The sequence below is a fragment of the Quercus robur genome, chromosome 8 (genome assembly GCF_932294415.1).
Source record: "Quercus robur chromosome 8, dhQueRobu3.1, whole genome shotgun sequence".
NCBI lineage: Eukaryota > Viridiplantae > Streptophyta > Magnoliopsida > Fagales > Fagaceae > Quercus > Quercus robur.
Genome location: NC_065541.1, coordinates 35,546,283 through 35,562,185, shown reverse-complemented (window position 1 = coordinate 35,562,185; position 15,903 = coordinate 35,546,283). Strand labels below are relative to the sequence as shown.

General features: G+C 35.0%; 2 protein-coding genes across 2 annotated transcripts; one reads left to right on the top strand and one right to left on the bottom strand.

Annotated features, from left to right (window-relative positions):
• The first annotated feature begins 495 nt into the window (after positions 1 to 495).
• Positions 496 to 9,789, top strand: LOC126695340 (5'-adenylylsulfate reductase 1, chloroplastic-like). The gene is made up of 4 exons (XM_050392045.1): positions 496 to 779; positions 1,396 to 1,491; positions 1,597 to 1,720; positions 8,973 to 9,789. The coding sequence occupies exons 1-4, from the start codon at positions 704 to 706 to the stop codon at positions 9,334 to 9,336; spliced, it is 660 nt and encodes a 219-aa protein (XP_050248002.1). The 5' UTR covers positions 496 to 703; the 3' UTR covers positions 9,337 to 9,789.
• An 828-nt stretch (positions 9,790 to 10,617) lies between these two features.
• LOC126695339 (aquaporin SIP1-1-like) lies at positions 10,618 to 12,064 on the bottom strand. The gene has a single exon (XM_050392044.1). It carries the CDS (start codon positions 11,748 to 11,750, stop codon positions 11,031 to 11,033), a length of 720 nt encoding a protein of 239 aa, XP_050248001.1. The 5' UTR covers positions 11,751 to 12,064; the 3' UTR covers positions 10,618 to 11,030.
• Between the last annotated feature and the right edge of the window lie 3,839 nt (positions 12,065 to 15,903).

Sequence of the window (15,903 nt, the reverse complement as noted above, 5' to 3'; positions counted from 1 at the left end):
TTAAACACTCTACCATCCTTTGCAAATTCAATTAATTCAATTTAGGGCTTAGATTAAATTTTTTCGATTTAAAGGTATAATGATGAATGAGTGTGCACACTATTAAATGCAAAAACAAAAATCTTAACAATGAAATTAGTGAGATAGAGAGAATATTTTTCAAATAATTGTTAAGAAATTAGAGTGCCAACCTGGAGATACATTATTTAATAGGAATCCCAATTAAACAATAAAAATTTACACACATGCTTCCTGTTCCTGTCAAGAAACAAGAAAATTGTTACACCAGACATTTTGCAAATTTTAATCTGATTGGAATTAGGGTACAAATTGCCTTGAAAAAAAATGAAAAAATAAAATAAAATACTTGTTGAGATGTTGAGTGATCTTGACCATCCAACATTGAAGACTTTATTTATTCTTCTTTATAAAAAGAGGTTGGGGAACAATGAAGCTGGCTTACGAGGAGAGAGTAGTGCATCTGTGCATGCTTGGACATATCCCCGTGTCCTATGACTCTCAAGTCTCAAAGTACTGTTAATAGGATTCGTACCATCCCAGGGAAGTGTCTAGGTTCAACGAACCTAACAATACCACTACTCTCCCTCCCACCTGAATAGTTATTTAACCCACGAGACACACAAAGAAAGAATGACAGTGACAGAGAGAGAAGCGTGCTTTGCTAGCTAGAATTCCTTCTTTTATGTCATTGTCTGTTGCTGCCTCTTCTTTCACACTTGGTTCATCTTCTTCATCTTCTGCAATCTCTCAGCTAAATGGTATTTTTCTTTTTTCTTCTTTTTCATTCTTTTTCCTTTTACTTGTTTATGTTCTTACTGATCATACACTTGGTTATTGTCCTGATGCATAATATATATATATATATATATATATATACAGTGTAATATTTAGTTGCCTAAGTTTTTGGTTTTTGGCTTTTTTTTTTCCTTAAAATTTTTTACGAGGGGTAGCCTTATTTTTTTATTTATTAAAGTGGAACAAAGCTTCATTGCAGAAGGGTTTTTGTTTTTTTGTTTGTTTCCAAATCCAGCAAAGAGATATTATTCTTTCTTTAAAAACTCATGATAAAAGGGTTTCAAGTAATAAAAATTTTATAAAAAAAAAAAAAAAAAAAGATTCAGTTTCTTACAGAAACTATTTTCTCAATCTAAACAAAACCAATTAATTAGTTTTTCTTTGTGTTTGTTGTTGTTGTTGGTGATGATCATTATAATGATTTTTCGAATTTCATGGTGGTCTTAATTATATGCATAAATATTATGATTGGCCTACATGTTATTAGTATAATACCCCATTTCGTCCCCTCTAATTCAGCTCTACAAATTGGCTTTCGCATACATTTAGTTTCATTACTTTTTGGAGTAACTTTGACAGGTACTAGCGAAGGAAGATATTGGATGAACCCCATTCATGTAGAGCCTAAGAGGAGCGAGCTAACAGCTCCTCTAGCAACCACATTGGCTACTCCTGGTATGTTTGATTCTTCATGGAATTTAAAGAGCGCGATACGAACATTATTTATGTGGGGTCTGATTAAATTGCACTATGGTTTTCTTTTTATATGATATTTTGTAGTGATGGTTGAGAAGGTTGATGAATGTCCCAAAAATGATCATACTGATAAGCTGGCTAAAGATCTTCAAGGAGCTTCTCCCCTAGAGATTGAAAAAGCCGGAGATGATGCTACTGTAACTTTAAGGTATGTTTATTATGTCCTTTTCTTTGTGAATATGCTTATTAGTATGCCTCCAAGTAGTCAATCTTGAGGCTTTCTTCAGTTGATATCGAAGAATTTATTTCTTCTTCCTAATTGTGAAGCCATGTTAGTTTATTCAAGAAAAAAGAGATATAGTATATATCCATATAAACATGTTTGGCATCTGTCCCGTGCATTTAAGTACCGGACATGACACTTTTTCAAAATTAGTCACGTGTCAATCTCCTCTCCCATCAATTGCTGCAGTGCATTGGATGACCTTGCCCTGGAGGTCTACCCTATTGCCATGATGCTTTAATTCGTCTATAAACTTCCATTCTTATTAGTTACTACATGTTATTTTATTCATAAAAAAAAAAAAAAAAAAAGATGAGATACATGGTTTTAAAAAATCGAACTAGGGACAAAACCGGATTTGCCTCCGGTTCTTGGTTTTAATCAATTTTTGACTGATTTTCCAGTTATTCACCAAGTTTAAGCATTTTTTCAGACAGGATTGGTCTTCGATTCTCGGTTCAACTGGTCGGTCTGGTTCGATTTTTAAAAATTGAGATATAATACATCCTTTTGAATGTAGTAGTGTGTGTGTCTATATATATATATATATATATATATATATAAACGTGTTTGCCTTCCATCCATACATTTAAGTACTAAACATAATACGTCCAAAATTAGCAACGTGTCAATCTCTTGTCTCATCAACTGCTCTAGTGCATTAGATGAAAGGTCTATACTGTCAGCGTGATACATTAATTCATCTATAAACTTCCATTCTTATTAGTTACTACTTGTTCATAGTTAACATGTTTGGCGTCTCACCCAAATGTGAATTTGTCAAATATATATATATATATATATATATATAACACTCAAATATACGGACAGAAGCCGTCCATATATTTGAGTGTTGAACATAACATGTCCAAAATTAACAACGTGTCAGTTTTCTATCACATTTTTTTTTTTTTTTTTTTTTTTTTTTTTTTTTTTGATCAAAAGGAATTTCATTAAAGACTAACGAGAAAACAAAGGATCAGGACAACGCCTGTTTACAACCATATCTTGGCAATCAGCCGCAACAAGAGGCAGCAAGTCCACAGGCGGACAAGAATAAGAAATAAAATCATCTGCTTGACAGCTACCTAAATAAGCTAAGCGATCAGCACATCTATTAGCTTCACGATAGATATGCTTAATACAAATATGAGGAATTTGAGCAACAAGATGTCTACAATCATCAAAAAGCGAGGAGACTATAGTATTAGCATAAGAAGGATTCTGAAGAGCATCAACCAAAGCTTTAGCATCAAGTTCAACCATGACAGCATTAAGATTAAGTTGATTACACAGGAGGAGACCATCACGCAAAGCCCAAGTTTCAGCAAGGAAGCTATCCGTTTTACCAATTCTTCTAGTGAAACCCATGATCCAGCTGCCTTGATCATCTCTAATTAACCCTCCTCCTCCAGCAGTCCCTGCTGTAATATCTGCTGACCCATCGGTATTGAGCTTGACCCATCCTGTGTTTGGCTTTTCCCATTTGATTTGTCTAATAATCATTCGGCTACTGCACCTTGGCTGGATAACACAATGAACAAACTCCATTGCTTGTCTAAGAATCAGAGTGGAGATATTTGGGTTAACTTTTTTGTTATTGAAGACAACTAGATTCCTCTGCTTCCATAGAGACCATATGGCAAACGAGAAAAGGGAGTGCCAGGGAATACCTTTGACAAGGTGAGAAGACTTACAGTTAGAAGACAGCCAATTATTTAAATCTTGAGAGAAGAAATTAGGATTATAGCTATAAGACCCCAGCTGTTGCCACACCGGCTTCACAAGGCGACAGTCACGAAGGGCATGGGAGATAGATTCAGGTTGCTCTAAGCATAAGGGACAAGAAATGTCTAGAGGGATACCTCTTTTAGCTAAGCACTCCTTAACACCAATGCTATTGTGCATACACCTCCAAATGAACATTTGGATTCTGGGCAAGGCTTTGAGATTCCAAATCCAAGAGCCCGAGAAGGATTCAGCTTCCATTTGATCTGTGGCAAGCAGATAAGCACTCTTCATATCAAAACTTCCTTTAGCAGAGAACTTCCAAGCCAGTTTATCACTATTTCTAGCAACTATCGGCATAGGAACCGCTTGAATGTCAGCTTTAATTCCTGGGGGAATGTCAAAAGGGATGGCAGCCCAATTCCACCCATAAGGAGCACGAAGATCCTTCAAAGTAAGGCTGGCCGAACCTTGAGGGAGGGGGCCTTGAATGTTAGATCTGATGGTACCTCTATTAAGCCAACAATCCTCCCAAAAATTGATATTACTCTCATAGCCTGGCACCCATTTAACCCCTCTTTTGAAGATAGCTTCCCCTTTTTTTAACCCCTTCCAAGTAGAGGAGCTAGGAAGCCTTGACTCATTTCTAGAATTTATCCGCTGCCTAGAGCCATATTTGAATCTGAGGACTTTGGCCCAATGCGCTTCCTTCTCAACATGAAATCTCCAATTGAGTTTAGCTAGGAGAGCCGTGTTTCTCCCTCTTGCAGATTGCAGCCCCAAACCACCTAAATCTTTGGCCTTGGTTACTGTGTTCCAGTTAACCCAATGCATTTTCTTTATGTGATCTGAAGACCCCCACAGGAAATTTCTATTAACTCTGTCTATTCCGCTAAGAATTTTGTTGGGTAACAAATTACTTTGCATAACATAGCTCGGGATAGCTGAAGTCGAAGCTTGAATAAGAACCATTCTACCTGCCATAGAGAGCATGTTGGCCTTCCAACCAGCAAGCTTCTTTTTAACCCTATCCAAAATGGCTCCAAAATCATGCCTTTGTCTCCCTGGATGCTTTAAAGGAAACCCCAAATATTTGCCAAGATTGGTGGTTGCACTGAAGCCCAACAAGCTAGATAAAGCATCTCTTTGATCCACGTCAACATTGGGAGAAAAGAAAACACAGGACTTTGCTTCACTAACTTTATGCCCAGATTTAATACAAAAATCTTGGAGTACAGAACTGATGATAGTACAATTTTCTGGAGTTGCACTGGCAAAAAGAACCAAATCGTCTGCAAAAAAGAGATGGGAGAAAGCTGGACCACTTCGGGAAGCTTTAACAGGGGTCCATAACTTAGCAGCACATTTTTCCTCAATTAGATGGCCAAGAAACTCCATGCATAATATGAAGAGGTAAGGAGAGAGGGGGTCGCCTTGCCTAATACCTCTCGAGGGAAGGAAAGGGTCGAGACTTCCACCATTCAAGAGAAGGGAAGTGGACACAGAGGACACGCAACTCATGATAAGCTTAATGAGGTTCTCCGGGAAATTAAATAAAGTGAGCATCTCTCTGATAAAGCTCCATTCAATTCTGTCATAGGCTTTTTCTAGATCAATCTTGATGGCCATGGTCCCTCTACTACCTTTAGTTCTACCAATGGTGTGGATTAATTCTTAGACAATGATAGCATTATCAACACCTCTCCTGCCTGGAACGAAAGCAGTTTGGTAAGGGGAGACAAGCTTGTCCAAGTGAGGTCTGATCCTGGAAACTAAAATCTTGGAGATGATTTTGTAAACTGAATTACATAAGCTGATTGGTCGGTAATTCCCAATAGTTTCCGGGCCTTGAATCTTGGGAATGAGAACAATATGAGTGTTATTGAGATACTCGGGAACTTCCCTATCTAAGAAAGCTTTTTCGACCTCTTTCCTCACTGAATCCCCAACTAAGAGCCAGAACCTTTGAAAGAACCCAACATGTAGCCCATCTGGACCCGGGGCCTTGTAAGGTTTCATGGACCAGAGAGCCTCCTTGATTTCTTCAGTAGAAACCATGGTATCAATAAGCTGCTTATCCTCCTCTGACAGCTGAACATGCCATTGACTTAGACCAGGGGTATTCCAAGAGACGGACTCTTGGGAAGTAGTGTATAAATTCCGGAAACCAGCCCTAAAATACTCCATAACCTCCCTTTCCTCAGTAATCCACAACTCCCTCTCATCTTTGACTGCCGCAATGTGATTTCTTTTCCTCCGAGCAAGAGTAGAAACGTGATAGAAAGAGGTGTTTCTGTCCCCATGGATCATCCAATTCAGCCTAGACTTCAATAACCAGAGGTCACGCTCTTGATCTAGAATATTATCTAACTCACCAAGAAGCTGGTTCTCAAGACAAACAAGAGAAGGGCTAGGATTGGTGGACAGAGCCTTCTGGGCCCCATGAATTCTAGCCAAAATCCTTCTCTTTTTCTGATGAATGTTCCCAAAGTGGTTTCTATTCCACGCTGCTGCATCCTTAGAGAAATGGTCAATGGACTCCTCTAAGTCCCTATTACCATTCCAAGCATTGGACACAATAGTGGGAAAGGATATGTCGGAGAGCCAAAATTCTTGAAATCTAAACGGCCTATTGAGCTTGACTGTACTGGCTGGCAGAGCTTCCATGAGAACAGGGCAGTGGTCAGAGTGACACCTAGGGAGATGTGTTACTCTGGCATTAGGATACATGACGCACCACTCTGGGTTCATGAAGTATCTGTCAATTCTTTCAAGAATCAAGTTACTAAAGTCTCTCTTGTTGGTCCAAGTATATCTAGGACCCGAAAAACCCATATCCACCATACTACATCTATCAAGACAATCTTTAAAGGCCAGAGAACGATTGATGCTAACACCTCTACCCCCATATTTGTCCTCATCAACTAACGGCTCATTAAAATCACCAGCCATAACCCACGGCAACTTATGTAATTCTGCAACTTTAGCTAAATTTTCCCACAAAATATTTCTTTCCTCACTCCTAGGACTAGCATAGATGGCAGAAAATAACCAAGTGAATTTAGTGCTTCGTACCTGAACTTCAACGTGAATTTCCTGCTCTGTCATCGCAAGTAACTCCACCTCCACAAAATCAGAATTCCACATAAGCCACAGCCCTCCAGAGTACCCGATGGTGTTTGTGTGGATGGCACCATCAAAAGGCAACCTATCAGTAATTGCCTTAGCTCTATCACCTCCCAATTTTGTCTCCATAACCACAAAGATAGCTGGATTATACTCATGAACTAGACTACGGATATGACCCTGAAAATTAGGCTTCAAGGCACCTCTACTGTTCCAGATAACAAAATTCATGGTGGACAATAGGAGAAACAAACTGGAACCTTTAGAGGAAAGGGGCGGCACCACCTCCCTCATCGGACACCATATGGTCACCGGCCAGACTACCATCATCGGACACCAACTGCTCACCGGCAAGGCTTCCATCTTCGCAATCCACAGACTGAGCTTGGAATTGAACTCTCTCATCTGGCACCATATGCTCATCGGTATGACAACTCTCTCCGACAACCTGGGCACAAGATCTTCCATCATTCTCGCTAGAAGCTGGCTGGTCGGACTCCTCAGTGGCTGCCGCCGAGAACTCAAAGGCGGCGACTTGGTTGAGCTGTAAGGGGTCAGACCGAGTACCAGGCGAGAGGATGAGAGGCTGGAAACTGCTTTCCTTGTCTGAATCGGTTTTTCCTTGTCTCAATACATTGGACCACTTTTGATTCATCGCTTCATATCACATCAACTACTCTAGTGCACTGGATTGATGGAAGGTCTACTCTATTAGCATGATACATTAATTCATCTGTAAACTTCCATTCTTATTAGTTAGTACTCGTTCATAGTCCGGGGCGACGCTACTCTATATATTCAAGGGGTTCAAATGAACCCGCACTAAAAAAAAAAAAAAAAAAAAAAAAAATTATATATATAAATTTTTTTTTTTTTAGTTTAATACTTTAATTTATTTTTAAAAATATTTTTACACACCCTGACTTAAATTTTGCACATCCTTATTATAAGTATTTCCAACTCTAAGAATATAGAGTAGGTGTTTGTGAATTGTAAGTGTCACTTTTTTTTATAAATTTATATTATGTGTGAGTGTGTCTAATATTGATTATGTACATTACTTTTTGTTATAATGCTATTTGTGTGAATTATGATGTGTGTGGACGTTTGTGTGTATAATATAAATATAATATAAGTTTATATAATTTAATAATTAGGAAATAGAGATGGTTTCTTACATATGTGTATATTATTATCATGTTATAATAACTTTTTGTTATAAAGTTAGTAAAATTTAAGAAAAAAATTGTAAAGTTAATTAGTGTTTGTCCAAGCATTTGATTGGTTAAGTAGACACATAATGTATAATTTTATATATGAATAAATGTGGTTGTATGCGTCAATAATTAATACAAAGCTAATGAGTTTAGTTTAGTCATTTAGTTTAAAATATTTTTATAAAAACAATAACAAATAGATAATAACAACTACATAAAAATAAAAATGTTAGATAAACTTAACAAAATAAAATACTCATAGACTCATAGCTACCCACATTGGTAATAGATACTCATAATGAATTATCATATAACAATTCAAAATTTGAAAATTTGTAGAAGAAAATCATAAAACTTCATTTTTTTTTTTTTTTTTTTTTTTTTTTGTCGATAACTCAATATATTCAAGTTCTTTTTTGATTAAAATTTTTTAATTACCCCCAAACAAAATTCCTGAAACTGCAACTGTTCATAGTTAATATGTTTGACATCTCACCCAAATGTGAATTTTTCAATTTCAAATTTAATCAATAAAATATAATGGATAAGGTAATAGGTACAAGATATTATTGGTGGAGAGAAAATTTTCAGTACGGCATTGAATAGTAAGGAATAAAGGGTTCATATCAGCACGAATTTATAAATTATTAAACATTGTTAATAAGCCAGAACTTTGGACACAAGTATCTGGTGCATATAAACAAAAGCAAAAGAATAGGAAATCGAAGGAGCTCGGATTTGCTAAAAAGAGAGAGTCATTACACATTAACTGATAGCTAATATATAAATTTTGTTTTTCATAATGCGTAAGCTACATATTGTTGACCAGCCTGCATGCATCACTTAACTTCTGCTATTGTTGTCCTAACAAGTAACAACAATGCTGCAGAGTACAAAAGTACCAATAGTTTTCAAGAAAATAATGATATTGATGGGATAAAAAGTAAAAGGAAAAATAACACACAATTTTCTTGATATAACGTAATGTTTGTGAATTTTGTCACTATGCCTTTGTCTATTATTCAGTATTTCTAGAATAATTTATGAACTTTTGTCACAATGCCTTTGTCACTAATTTAACATGGAACCTACATCTGGTTGTGCAGTGGAGCTGAGGATGTCACTTTGATGGAAGCATGGTTATTTGATGCTGGGATCACTGGCCTAAAAGAATATCAGTCCTCGGAAACTACAGAAGGCACTCCGGTTATTCAAGTAGACCCTTCATTTGAAGGAAGAGATGGTGAGATTGGCATATTGTTGAAGTCGAATGCAGTGGCAGATGTGGAAAACCAAGAATACTGGAGCTTCCTTCTAGCCATAAATGTGCTATTTAACAGTATTCCTTTTCATGGATATAATTCATTTGGGTATGAGAAGGAAGGGATGTGGTGGTGGGAGGAAACGGATCAGGCTAAGGAGTGTGGCCTATATAAGGCTATGGAATTGGATCATTTGACGGTCTTTTGAGAATGGCTTCCATTGATCTTCTTGTACAGAACTAGAATCACTGAGCAGCAGTGAGATGCATCCATTTAAGTGCTGCTTTTGCTGCAATGTGCTTGGTAATGATCCTATGTTCTTGTACTTACAATAAGAAGAGTTCCCCTTTACAACTTCAAGTTTGTAACCTTTTGTGATCGTGAATTGCAGACTGTAAACATGGTCCAAAAGTCTATCTGCCCCTTTGTCCTTGTGTTTTCACAAAACTAAATAGTGGAAGGCAAACATAGGGAGCATTAATTAATTGTAGTGGTAGTGATGAATTTACTCATCCTATCGTATCTTAAACAAGAATATGCTTGTTAAAATTAGAAGTTTCATGTACTAGAATATTGTGAGTTTTCTTTTCTTCAATGGTGAGAAAGACTTCCAAGTTTTAATTTTAATGTTTATGATATATATTATTGTATATTGTATGCCTTTTCTTGGCTACGTTTCGTGTGCTTTTTCCAAACTCGAATATAATTTTGCTTTTCCCCTTTTTGATTGAATAGAATTTCCCCTTTTCCCTTTTCAATTGTCAACTATATTAATCCTCAATCTCAATCTTTTGCGAGAGTTAGAAAAATTATATCGAAAATTTTCTGTGCAAATTTTATCCTACACCCCAGCCTCTCATCCATTATTTGATTTGATTGTGAATTAATCTCCAAATTAACGGTGATGAGCCTGGATTTGAAGACACTTAAAAATATGGTTTACAAAATAAAAGCGGCATATTACGGGTTTGAGAATATAAATTAGCCTTTTCAAAAAAATAAAATAAAATAAAATAAATTGGGAGACCCAGTGCACATGATTCTCACAATACCAGGTTTGTTTAGTAGAGTATCTTAAACATATGTTTTCAGTTTTTAAACAATATTACACATTTTTATACATTTTTTCATCCACACATATTTCAAAAAAATACAAATAACATTATCGAAACACCCCAACCAAACGGACCTAATTTACTACATGGTCGTGGAGATGTGATGGATAAGCAGTCTTACTTATTTTCAATATATATATATATATATATATTTTTTTTTTTTTTTTATAAGGCTAATTTCAAGACTCAATCCAAGGTGTCACTTGCCATTACACTAAAACCCGACCTGTTTTTGTGAACGGGTACGACCTTAAAATAGAAGAATACTGATTATCCCCAAGTCTAAATCAGCACAAATTAAAGGAATGCAGTTGGAAAAGAATTCCACAAAATGGACTAAAAAATGCAGGTAAGCAATAGTTCTGAATGCTAGATGCACTATGTAAAGCCCATGGAACAGTTTTATATTAAGGAGAAGATTCATATTACAGAATTGCTTGTTTGGATGCCTCGAATTCCCATATGGCAACTTACATGACTGGGACGATTTACTCCTAGTTCCCTGTAGTCCTGATTACCTATGAGCAGCCAAACCAACCCACGCATGCTGTCCACTGAATCAAGCTAGCTCAAACATTCAAATTGCCCTGTACGCTTTCACATCTTCTTCAGTTCCAGCATAATCCCATTTCTTTGGAAGCATAACATATATACTCCTTAGTTGACATATCATATCACTGTTTCTTAAGCTATAAAGCTACTAAAGCTGAAAAGAAGAAAAGAAAAGATAAGATAAGGAATTAAGCTCTTAAGACATTTGACAAGAGCTCATACAAATTTTGTATCTTCAGGCTTTCTTCTGCTTGACTGGTGACAGAAAGAGAAATCGAAAGATCCCAGCAGCCAAAGCTGATCCAGCGAAGGGACAAATCCAATAAACATAAAAATGTTCCCAAGTGTTATGTCGATCGTTCACAAATGCCCAGCCAAAGGCGTTGGCTGGATTCATGGAAGGCCCTGTATAACCAGACCCTGCAACAACCAAACCCATTGTAGCCACAGCAATCAACCACACCTTCAAAAGTGGGTTTTTAGGACCCCGGATCACAATAAAAAGGATAGTAAAGTTAATCAGAAAAGTCAACACCCCCTCTGCTATGGCTCCAGTATGCAAGTCCACTCGCAAAAAAGGTCCCTTTAGCCTGGGCTTGTATTGGCTTGGCATCAATTGTAGTATAGCCTTGGCACCACCCACTCCACCAGCCGCCTGAGCCGGAAAGCGAGCGGCCAGGGAGATAAGAGAGGATTTAGGTTTAAGACCTGCTGTGTAGAACGAGAGAGTAGTGGATGGATTGAAGCTAGCACCACCCAAGGCTGCGCCAATTATGCTGAAAGACAACACAAGAATGGTGGCGATGTTGGTGGTGATGAATAAGCCTGCCAATGGATTGGCTTGAACACCAAGGTATGTAGCTATGATAGTAGTAAGAACTCCCATCAATGGTGTGCTGAACACCCACAAGGATGTCAATAAGGCATCTCCTATTGCCTCCTTCACCACGCCCATCTTTCTTTCTCTTTGCTCTCTCTCTCTCTCTCTCTCTAGCTTTAACTGCCTTCTATTATCAGCACTTTCTATGCCTATGTATTGTCTGTTTCCTTCTACAAAATAAGAGTTGAAACAAAATAGCTAACTGGGAATTTCAGCATGGCTCAAAAAGAAACTAAAAATAAAAATGGAGATGCTTACAAGCTTGAAACTTTGTTCTATTGGTGGCTAGTAGAGTACCGTAAGCTTATCTTTAAGCCGTTCACTTTGAGGCCTCAAAAGAACTTTCACACATCTCACCTACCCTCCTTCCCATTCTTACTCACTATCTACCCAAAAACTGAAAAAATAAAAATAAAAAACAAAACATGAGTGACAGGCGTGAACATTTTTTTTATTTTTATTGGAAGGTACAACAACGTGGTGTAAAGGGTGATTTATATTAAATTATTAATCCATGAGAAAAGTGACGCATTTTGTCGCAAGTCCAAGATAATAAGTATTAAGTACAATTCTATTCAACATTTTTTTTTTTTTGGGTCAAAAGGAAATTCTATTCAACATCTATTGCTTGGATCTGTGATGCTTGAGCTAAAGTGACAGGAATTGTCATAAATTCTTGTAATCAGTCATTTGGGTGGGTGTATCACATGCCAAAGTCATGATTCCCCTTCAATGCAACTAGACTCGATGCTAATTTCGCTGCTCCAAGCCCACGCCTTTTGTGGTCCTAACCTAAGCCGTTAACATATTTAAAACATTTAATATGTGCATCTGATTCAAGTAGTTGTAACTAACTAGTCGAGGAGGTGATTTAGTTGGAATCCCACATTCAATATGAAGTCGTAGAATATTTTACAATGAGTAATTTGCTATTGCATACTTTTACTCACTTTTTTTCATTAAATAGTGTGTGCAAAATAAGCATTACTCTTCTTCAATTTGAAAAAAAAAAAAAAAAATATTATCAGGTTTAATATCAAAAATGGATATTTAGGAGAGAGAGAGAGATGTGGGTTCTTGTGTGGAACTTATGGTATGATCCACACTCCCATTGAGAGGAGGGAAGACTCCTCTAGTATAAGTGAATAATATCTCCTTTCATTAGAGACTTAAAATAGATGAAAAAAAGTGTCAGTGGCCCCTAAAGCACTTGGGTAATTTCCCAACTAGTTGAAGTTACAAGTAGGAATGTACATGGGTCGAGTTGAGGGGGTTTTTCAACCCAACTCATTATAGTGAGTTAAAAAAATTAAACCTAACTCAACCCATCACAGGGGTCCAACCCAACCCATGTAAATCAAGTTGGACATTTTTTTTAATTACTATTATTATTAAATTGAGTATTAGAAGTTTATAACACTACCACAAATAAGAGCAAATTTAGATTCAAATAATCCTGAATATAATACCAAACCAACACAAACTATATGAGGAGAACTTAGGGTTTGGATTTTATTTAGGAAAAGAAGCAAAAAAGTAAATAAAAAAATCGTATAATATATTTTTAAAATTTTAAATATATATTAAATATAGTTGGGTTGGGTCAGGTCAAGTTAGATGAATTTGTGAATCTTATGACTCAAACCCAACCTGACACACAGTAAAAAAAAAAAAAAAAAAAAAAAAAAAAAAAAAAAAAAAAAAAAAAAAAAAATTCACAACTCAACCCAACCTACCAACTCTTAAAAACCAACCCAACTTACTGAGTTGGGTTAGATCGAGTTGATTTTGGTGGTTTGGCATGTTCGCTGTACACCTCTAATTACAAGTGATTTTCATTGAAATTCAAAGTGCGATAAAATATTTTTGTTTATTAGGTTTTTTTTTTTTTTTTTTTTTGATAATGACAATGAGATCTTTTTGAGGTTGTAATTAAACTCTTGTATTTCATTTTGGTGGTGTTAATATATATAAAACGTCCACTCTTGATGATAATTATTTATCATCATACCAAGACAACAATCAATTTTTAGTATAAACAGAAATTTAACCCTATTTCTTATTCAATGAGACTGTATATATATATATATATATATATATTTGATGGAATGAGACTGTATATATTGATAAAAGAAAAGATGGTGCAATTAGATTGGGCTTCCTTCCTTGCAACCGAAACTTTATCCAGTAGTTTAGTAATTCACTAATCCCTTGATATAAGCAAAAAACACAGTGGTCCAATATTTGGTTGGGCTCCCAAGAACAGATGCGACCCTGTGCGGGCTTAATTACATGTAGGCCAGAAGGTACTAATAGCTAATAAATACTGTAACGTTACTAAAGTAGAGCTGAGCGGGGCAGGGGCTCTGCTCCGTCCATATTGGGCCACATTATTTAATCCCCACTACAATTAATTTGAAAACTTTTTTAAATAAAACCGTTTTTTTTAAGGAGAATAAAAATGTTAACAATAGAAAATAAAAATAAAAATCACCAAAAACTACATTAAAATTTTAGATTTTATATTCACATTGAAAATAACATATATGAGTTGAGAAATGCTATGTTCAACGTCCATAACATTTTTATAATATTTTAACAACAAATGTTAAATGAAAAGTTGTTACTGACAATTACTTATTAGCAAAAAAATCATTTTAATGATGGATTTTAATTAAAATAAGTAAAAACTTACCATATAAAATTTGTTATGAAAATGTTGTAGACGTATCCCTTCTTGAGTTTAAGTTAAGTTTACACAAATGAAAAACAAAATATCTAATATGATCTCTTTTTTGTTTCCTTTTAGCAAGATATATTTAATTAAAATTTTAAATAAAAATAAAAAATACTAAAATAGTATAAGTGGAATTTCAAAAAAGATTTAAAATTCCTAAATTTTTTGTTGAGTTCCATAAATTTTAAGGCAATTATATTTTAAACCTATAACATTCAAAACGTTTTATCAATCAATTTAGTCTTTCTTTTTTCTTTTTTTTTCTTTTTTGTAGATATTTATGACATTTATTAGATCCAGAACTGTGTTACAACTGGAAGATTAGGTCTAACTCGTTTATTTTCAAGTTTCAGCATTGATTGGACCTGCTATGAAGGGCACCGGCCACCGGTCCACTTTTAATGTGTATTTGGCCATGCTTTAAAAAGTTAGCTTTTTTTTACTACATAGTTTATTTTTAGTATTATTCATAAATCTCATTATATTTTTTGGTACTATTCATGAGCCCTACTGTACTATTTCAGTTATTTTTTAGATTTATCTACAGTACTTTCAGCAAAAGTTTTCAATTTCAGTTAAATAAGTTATTCCTAAACGAACTCTTAATGAGCTATAACTTTTCCCTCCATTGATAGACTTTGCAATCTGCATATTGGTACAGGTAATAATTAATTTTTTTTAATTTAAATTTAAAAAAAAAAACGTAAATTTTAGTTACAAACTTGATTGTATAGCTAATACTTGAATTTATTTACATTTCAATCCATAAATTTATTTTTTATACATAATTTTAGAGTACAAAAACTTAAAATTTTAAACATGTGATTGATTATATAACTATTAATCTTTGATTTTCTGAAAAGATTGCAAGAATGGAGAATATAAGAAAAAAAAATGTAATTTAATGGTAGATTTGTTATAATTTATATTCAATAAAAAAGATATTGAATAGAGTTGTAGTAATTGACTACAAACTAATCCATAGCCAAACTTTGTTTGTATATATATAATGAATGTAATAACAAAAAATAAATGTTCAATTATGAGTTATAATACACATTTTCGAAAAGAAAAATAAGCTTGTCTTCAATCATGTGTCTCATTAATGATATGACCTATCTTTGACATGATTCATAATCAATTCCAAATTTTTTACACCAAGATTGTTGTTCAGTTGTTGAATCTTTTGTTGTCTAACATTGTTAAGAAGATAATTAGATGAACTTTATATTAAGTGGCAAATTACTTTGAGATTATAGTACTCCTTTTGCAATGCATTTACTTAATCTTATCTACCCCTCCTTTTCAATTTAGTACTTAGCAAAAGATATAAGATGCTTGGGTGCTATTAATTAAACCAAACTCATTACACATTTACACCGACATCTGTGTCTCATTGTTTAGACTTTAGATTATCTGTGTTGCTGCTGCGTAATATTTTCTAATCAAAGAAAAAAAAAGGGGAAAGAGAAGAAAAAGTGTATGTCAGGA

Coding starts and splice junctions, on each gene's coding strand:
- LOC126695340 (XM_050392045.1), top strand. CDS start 704: ATGTCATTGTCTGTTGCTGCCTCTTCTTTCACACTTGGTTCATCTTCT. Junction 1,492..1,596: donor AACCACATTGGCTACTCCTG/GTATGTTTGATT, acceptor GATATTTTGTAG/TGATGGTTGAGAAGGTTGAT. Junction 1,721..8,972: donor GATGCTACTGTAACTTTAAG/GTATGTTTATTA, acceptor CTGGTTGTGCAG/TGGAGCTGAGGATGTCACTT.
- LOC126695339 (XM_050392044.1), bottom strand. CDS start 11,750: ATGGGCGTGGTGAAGGAGGCAATAGGAGATGCCTTATTGACATCCTTG.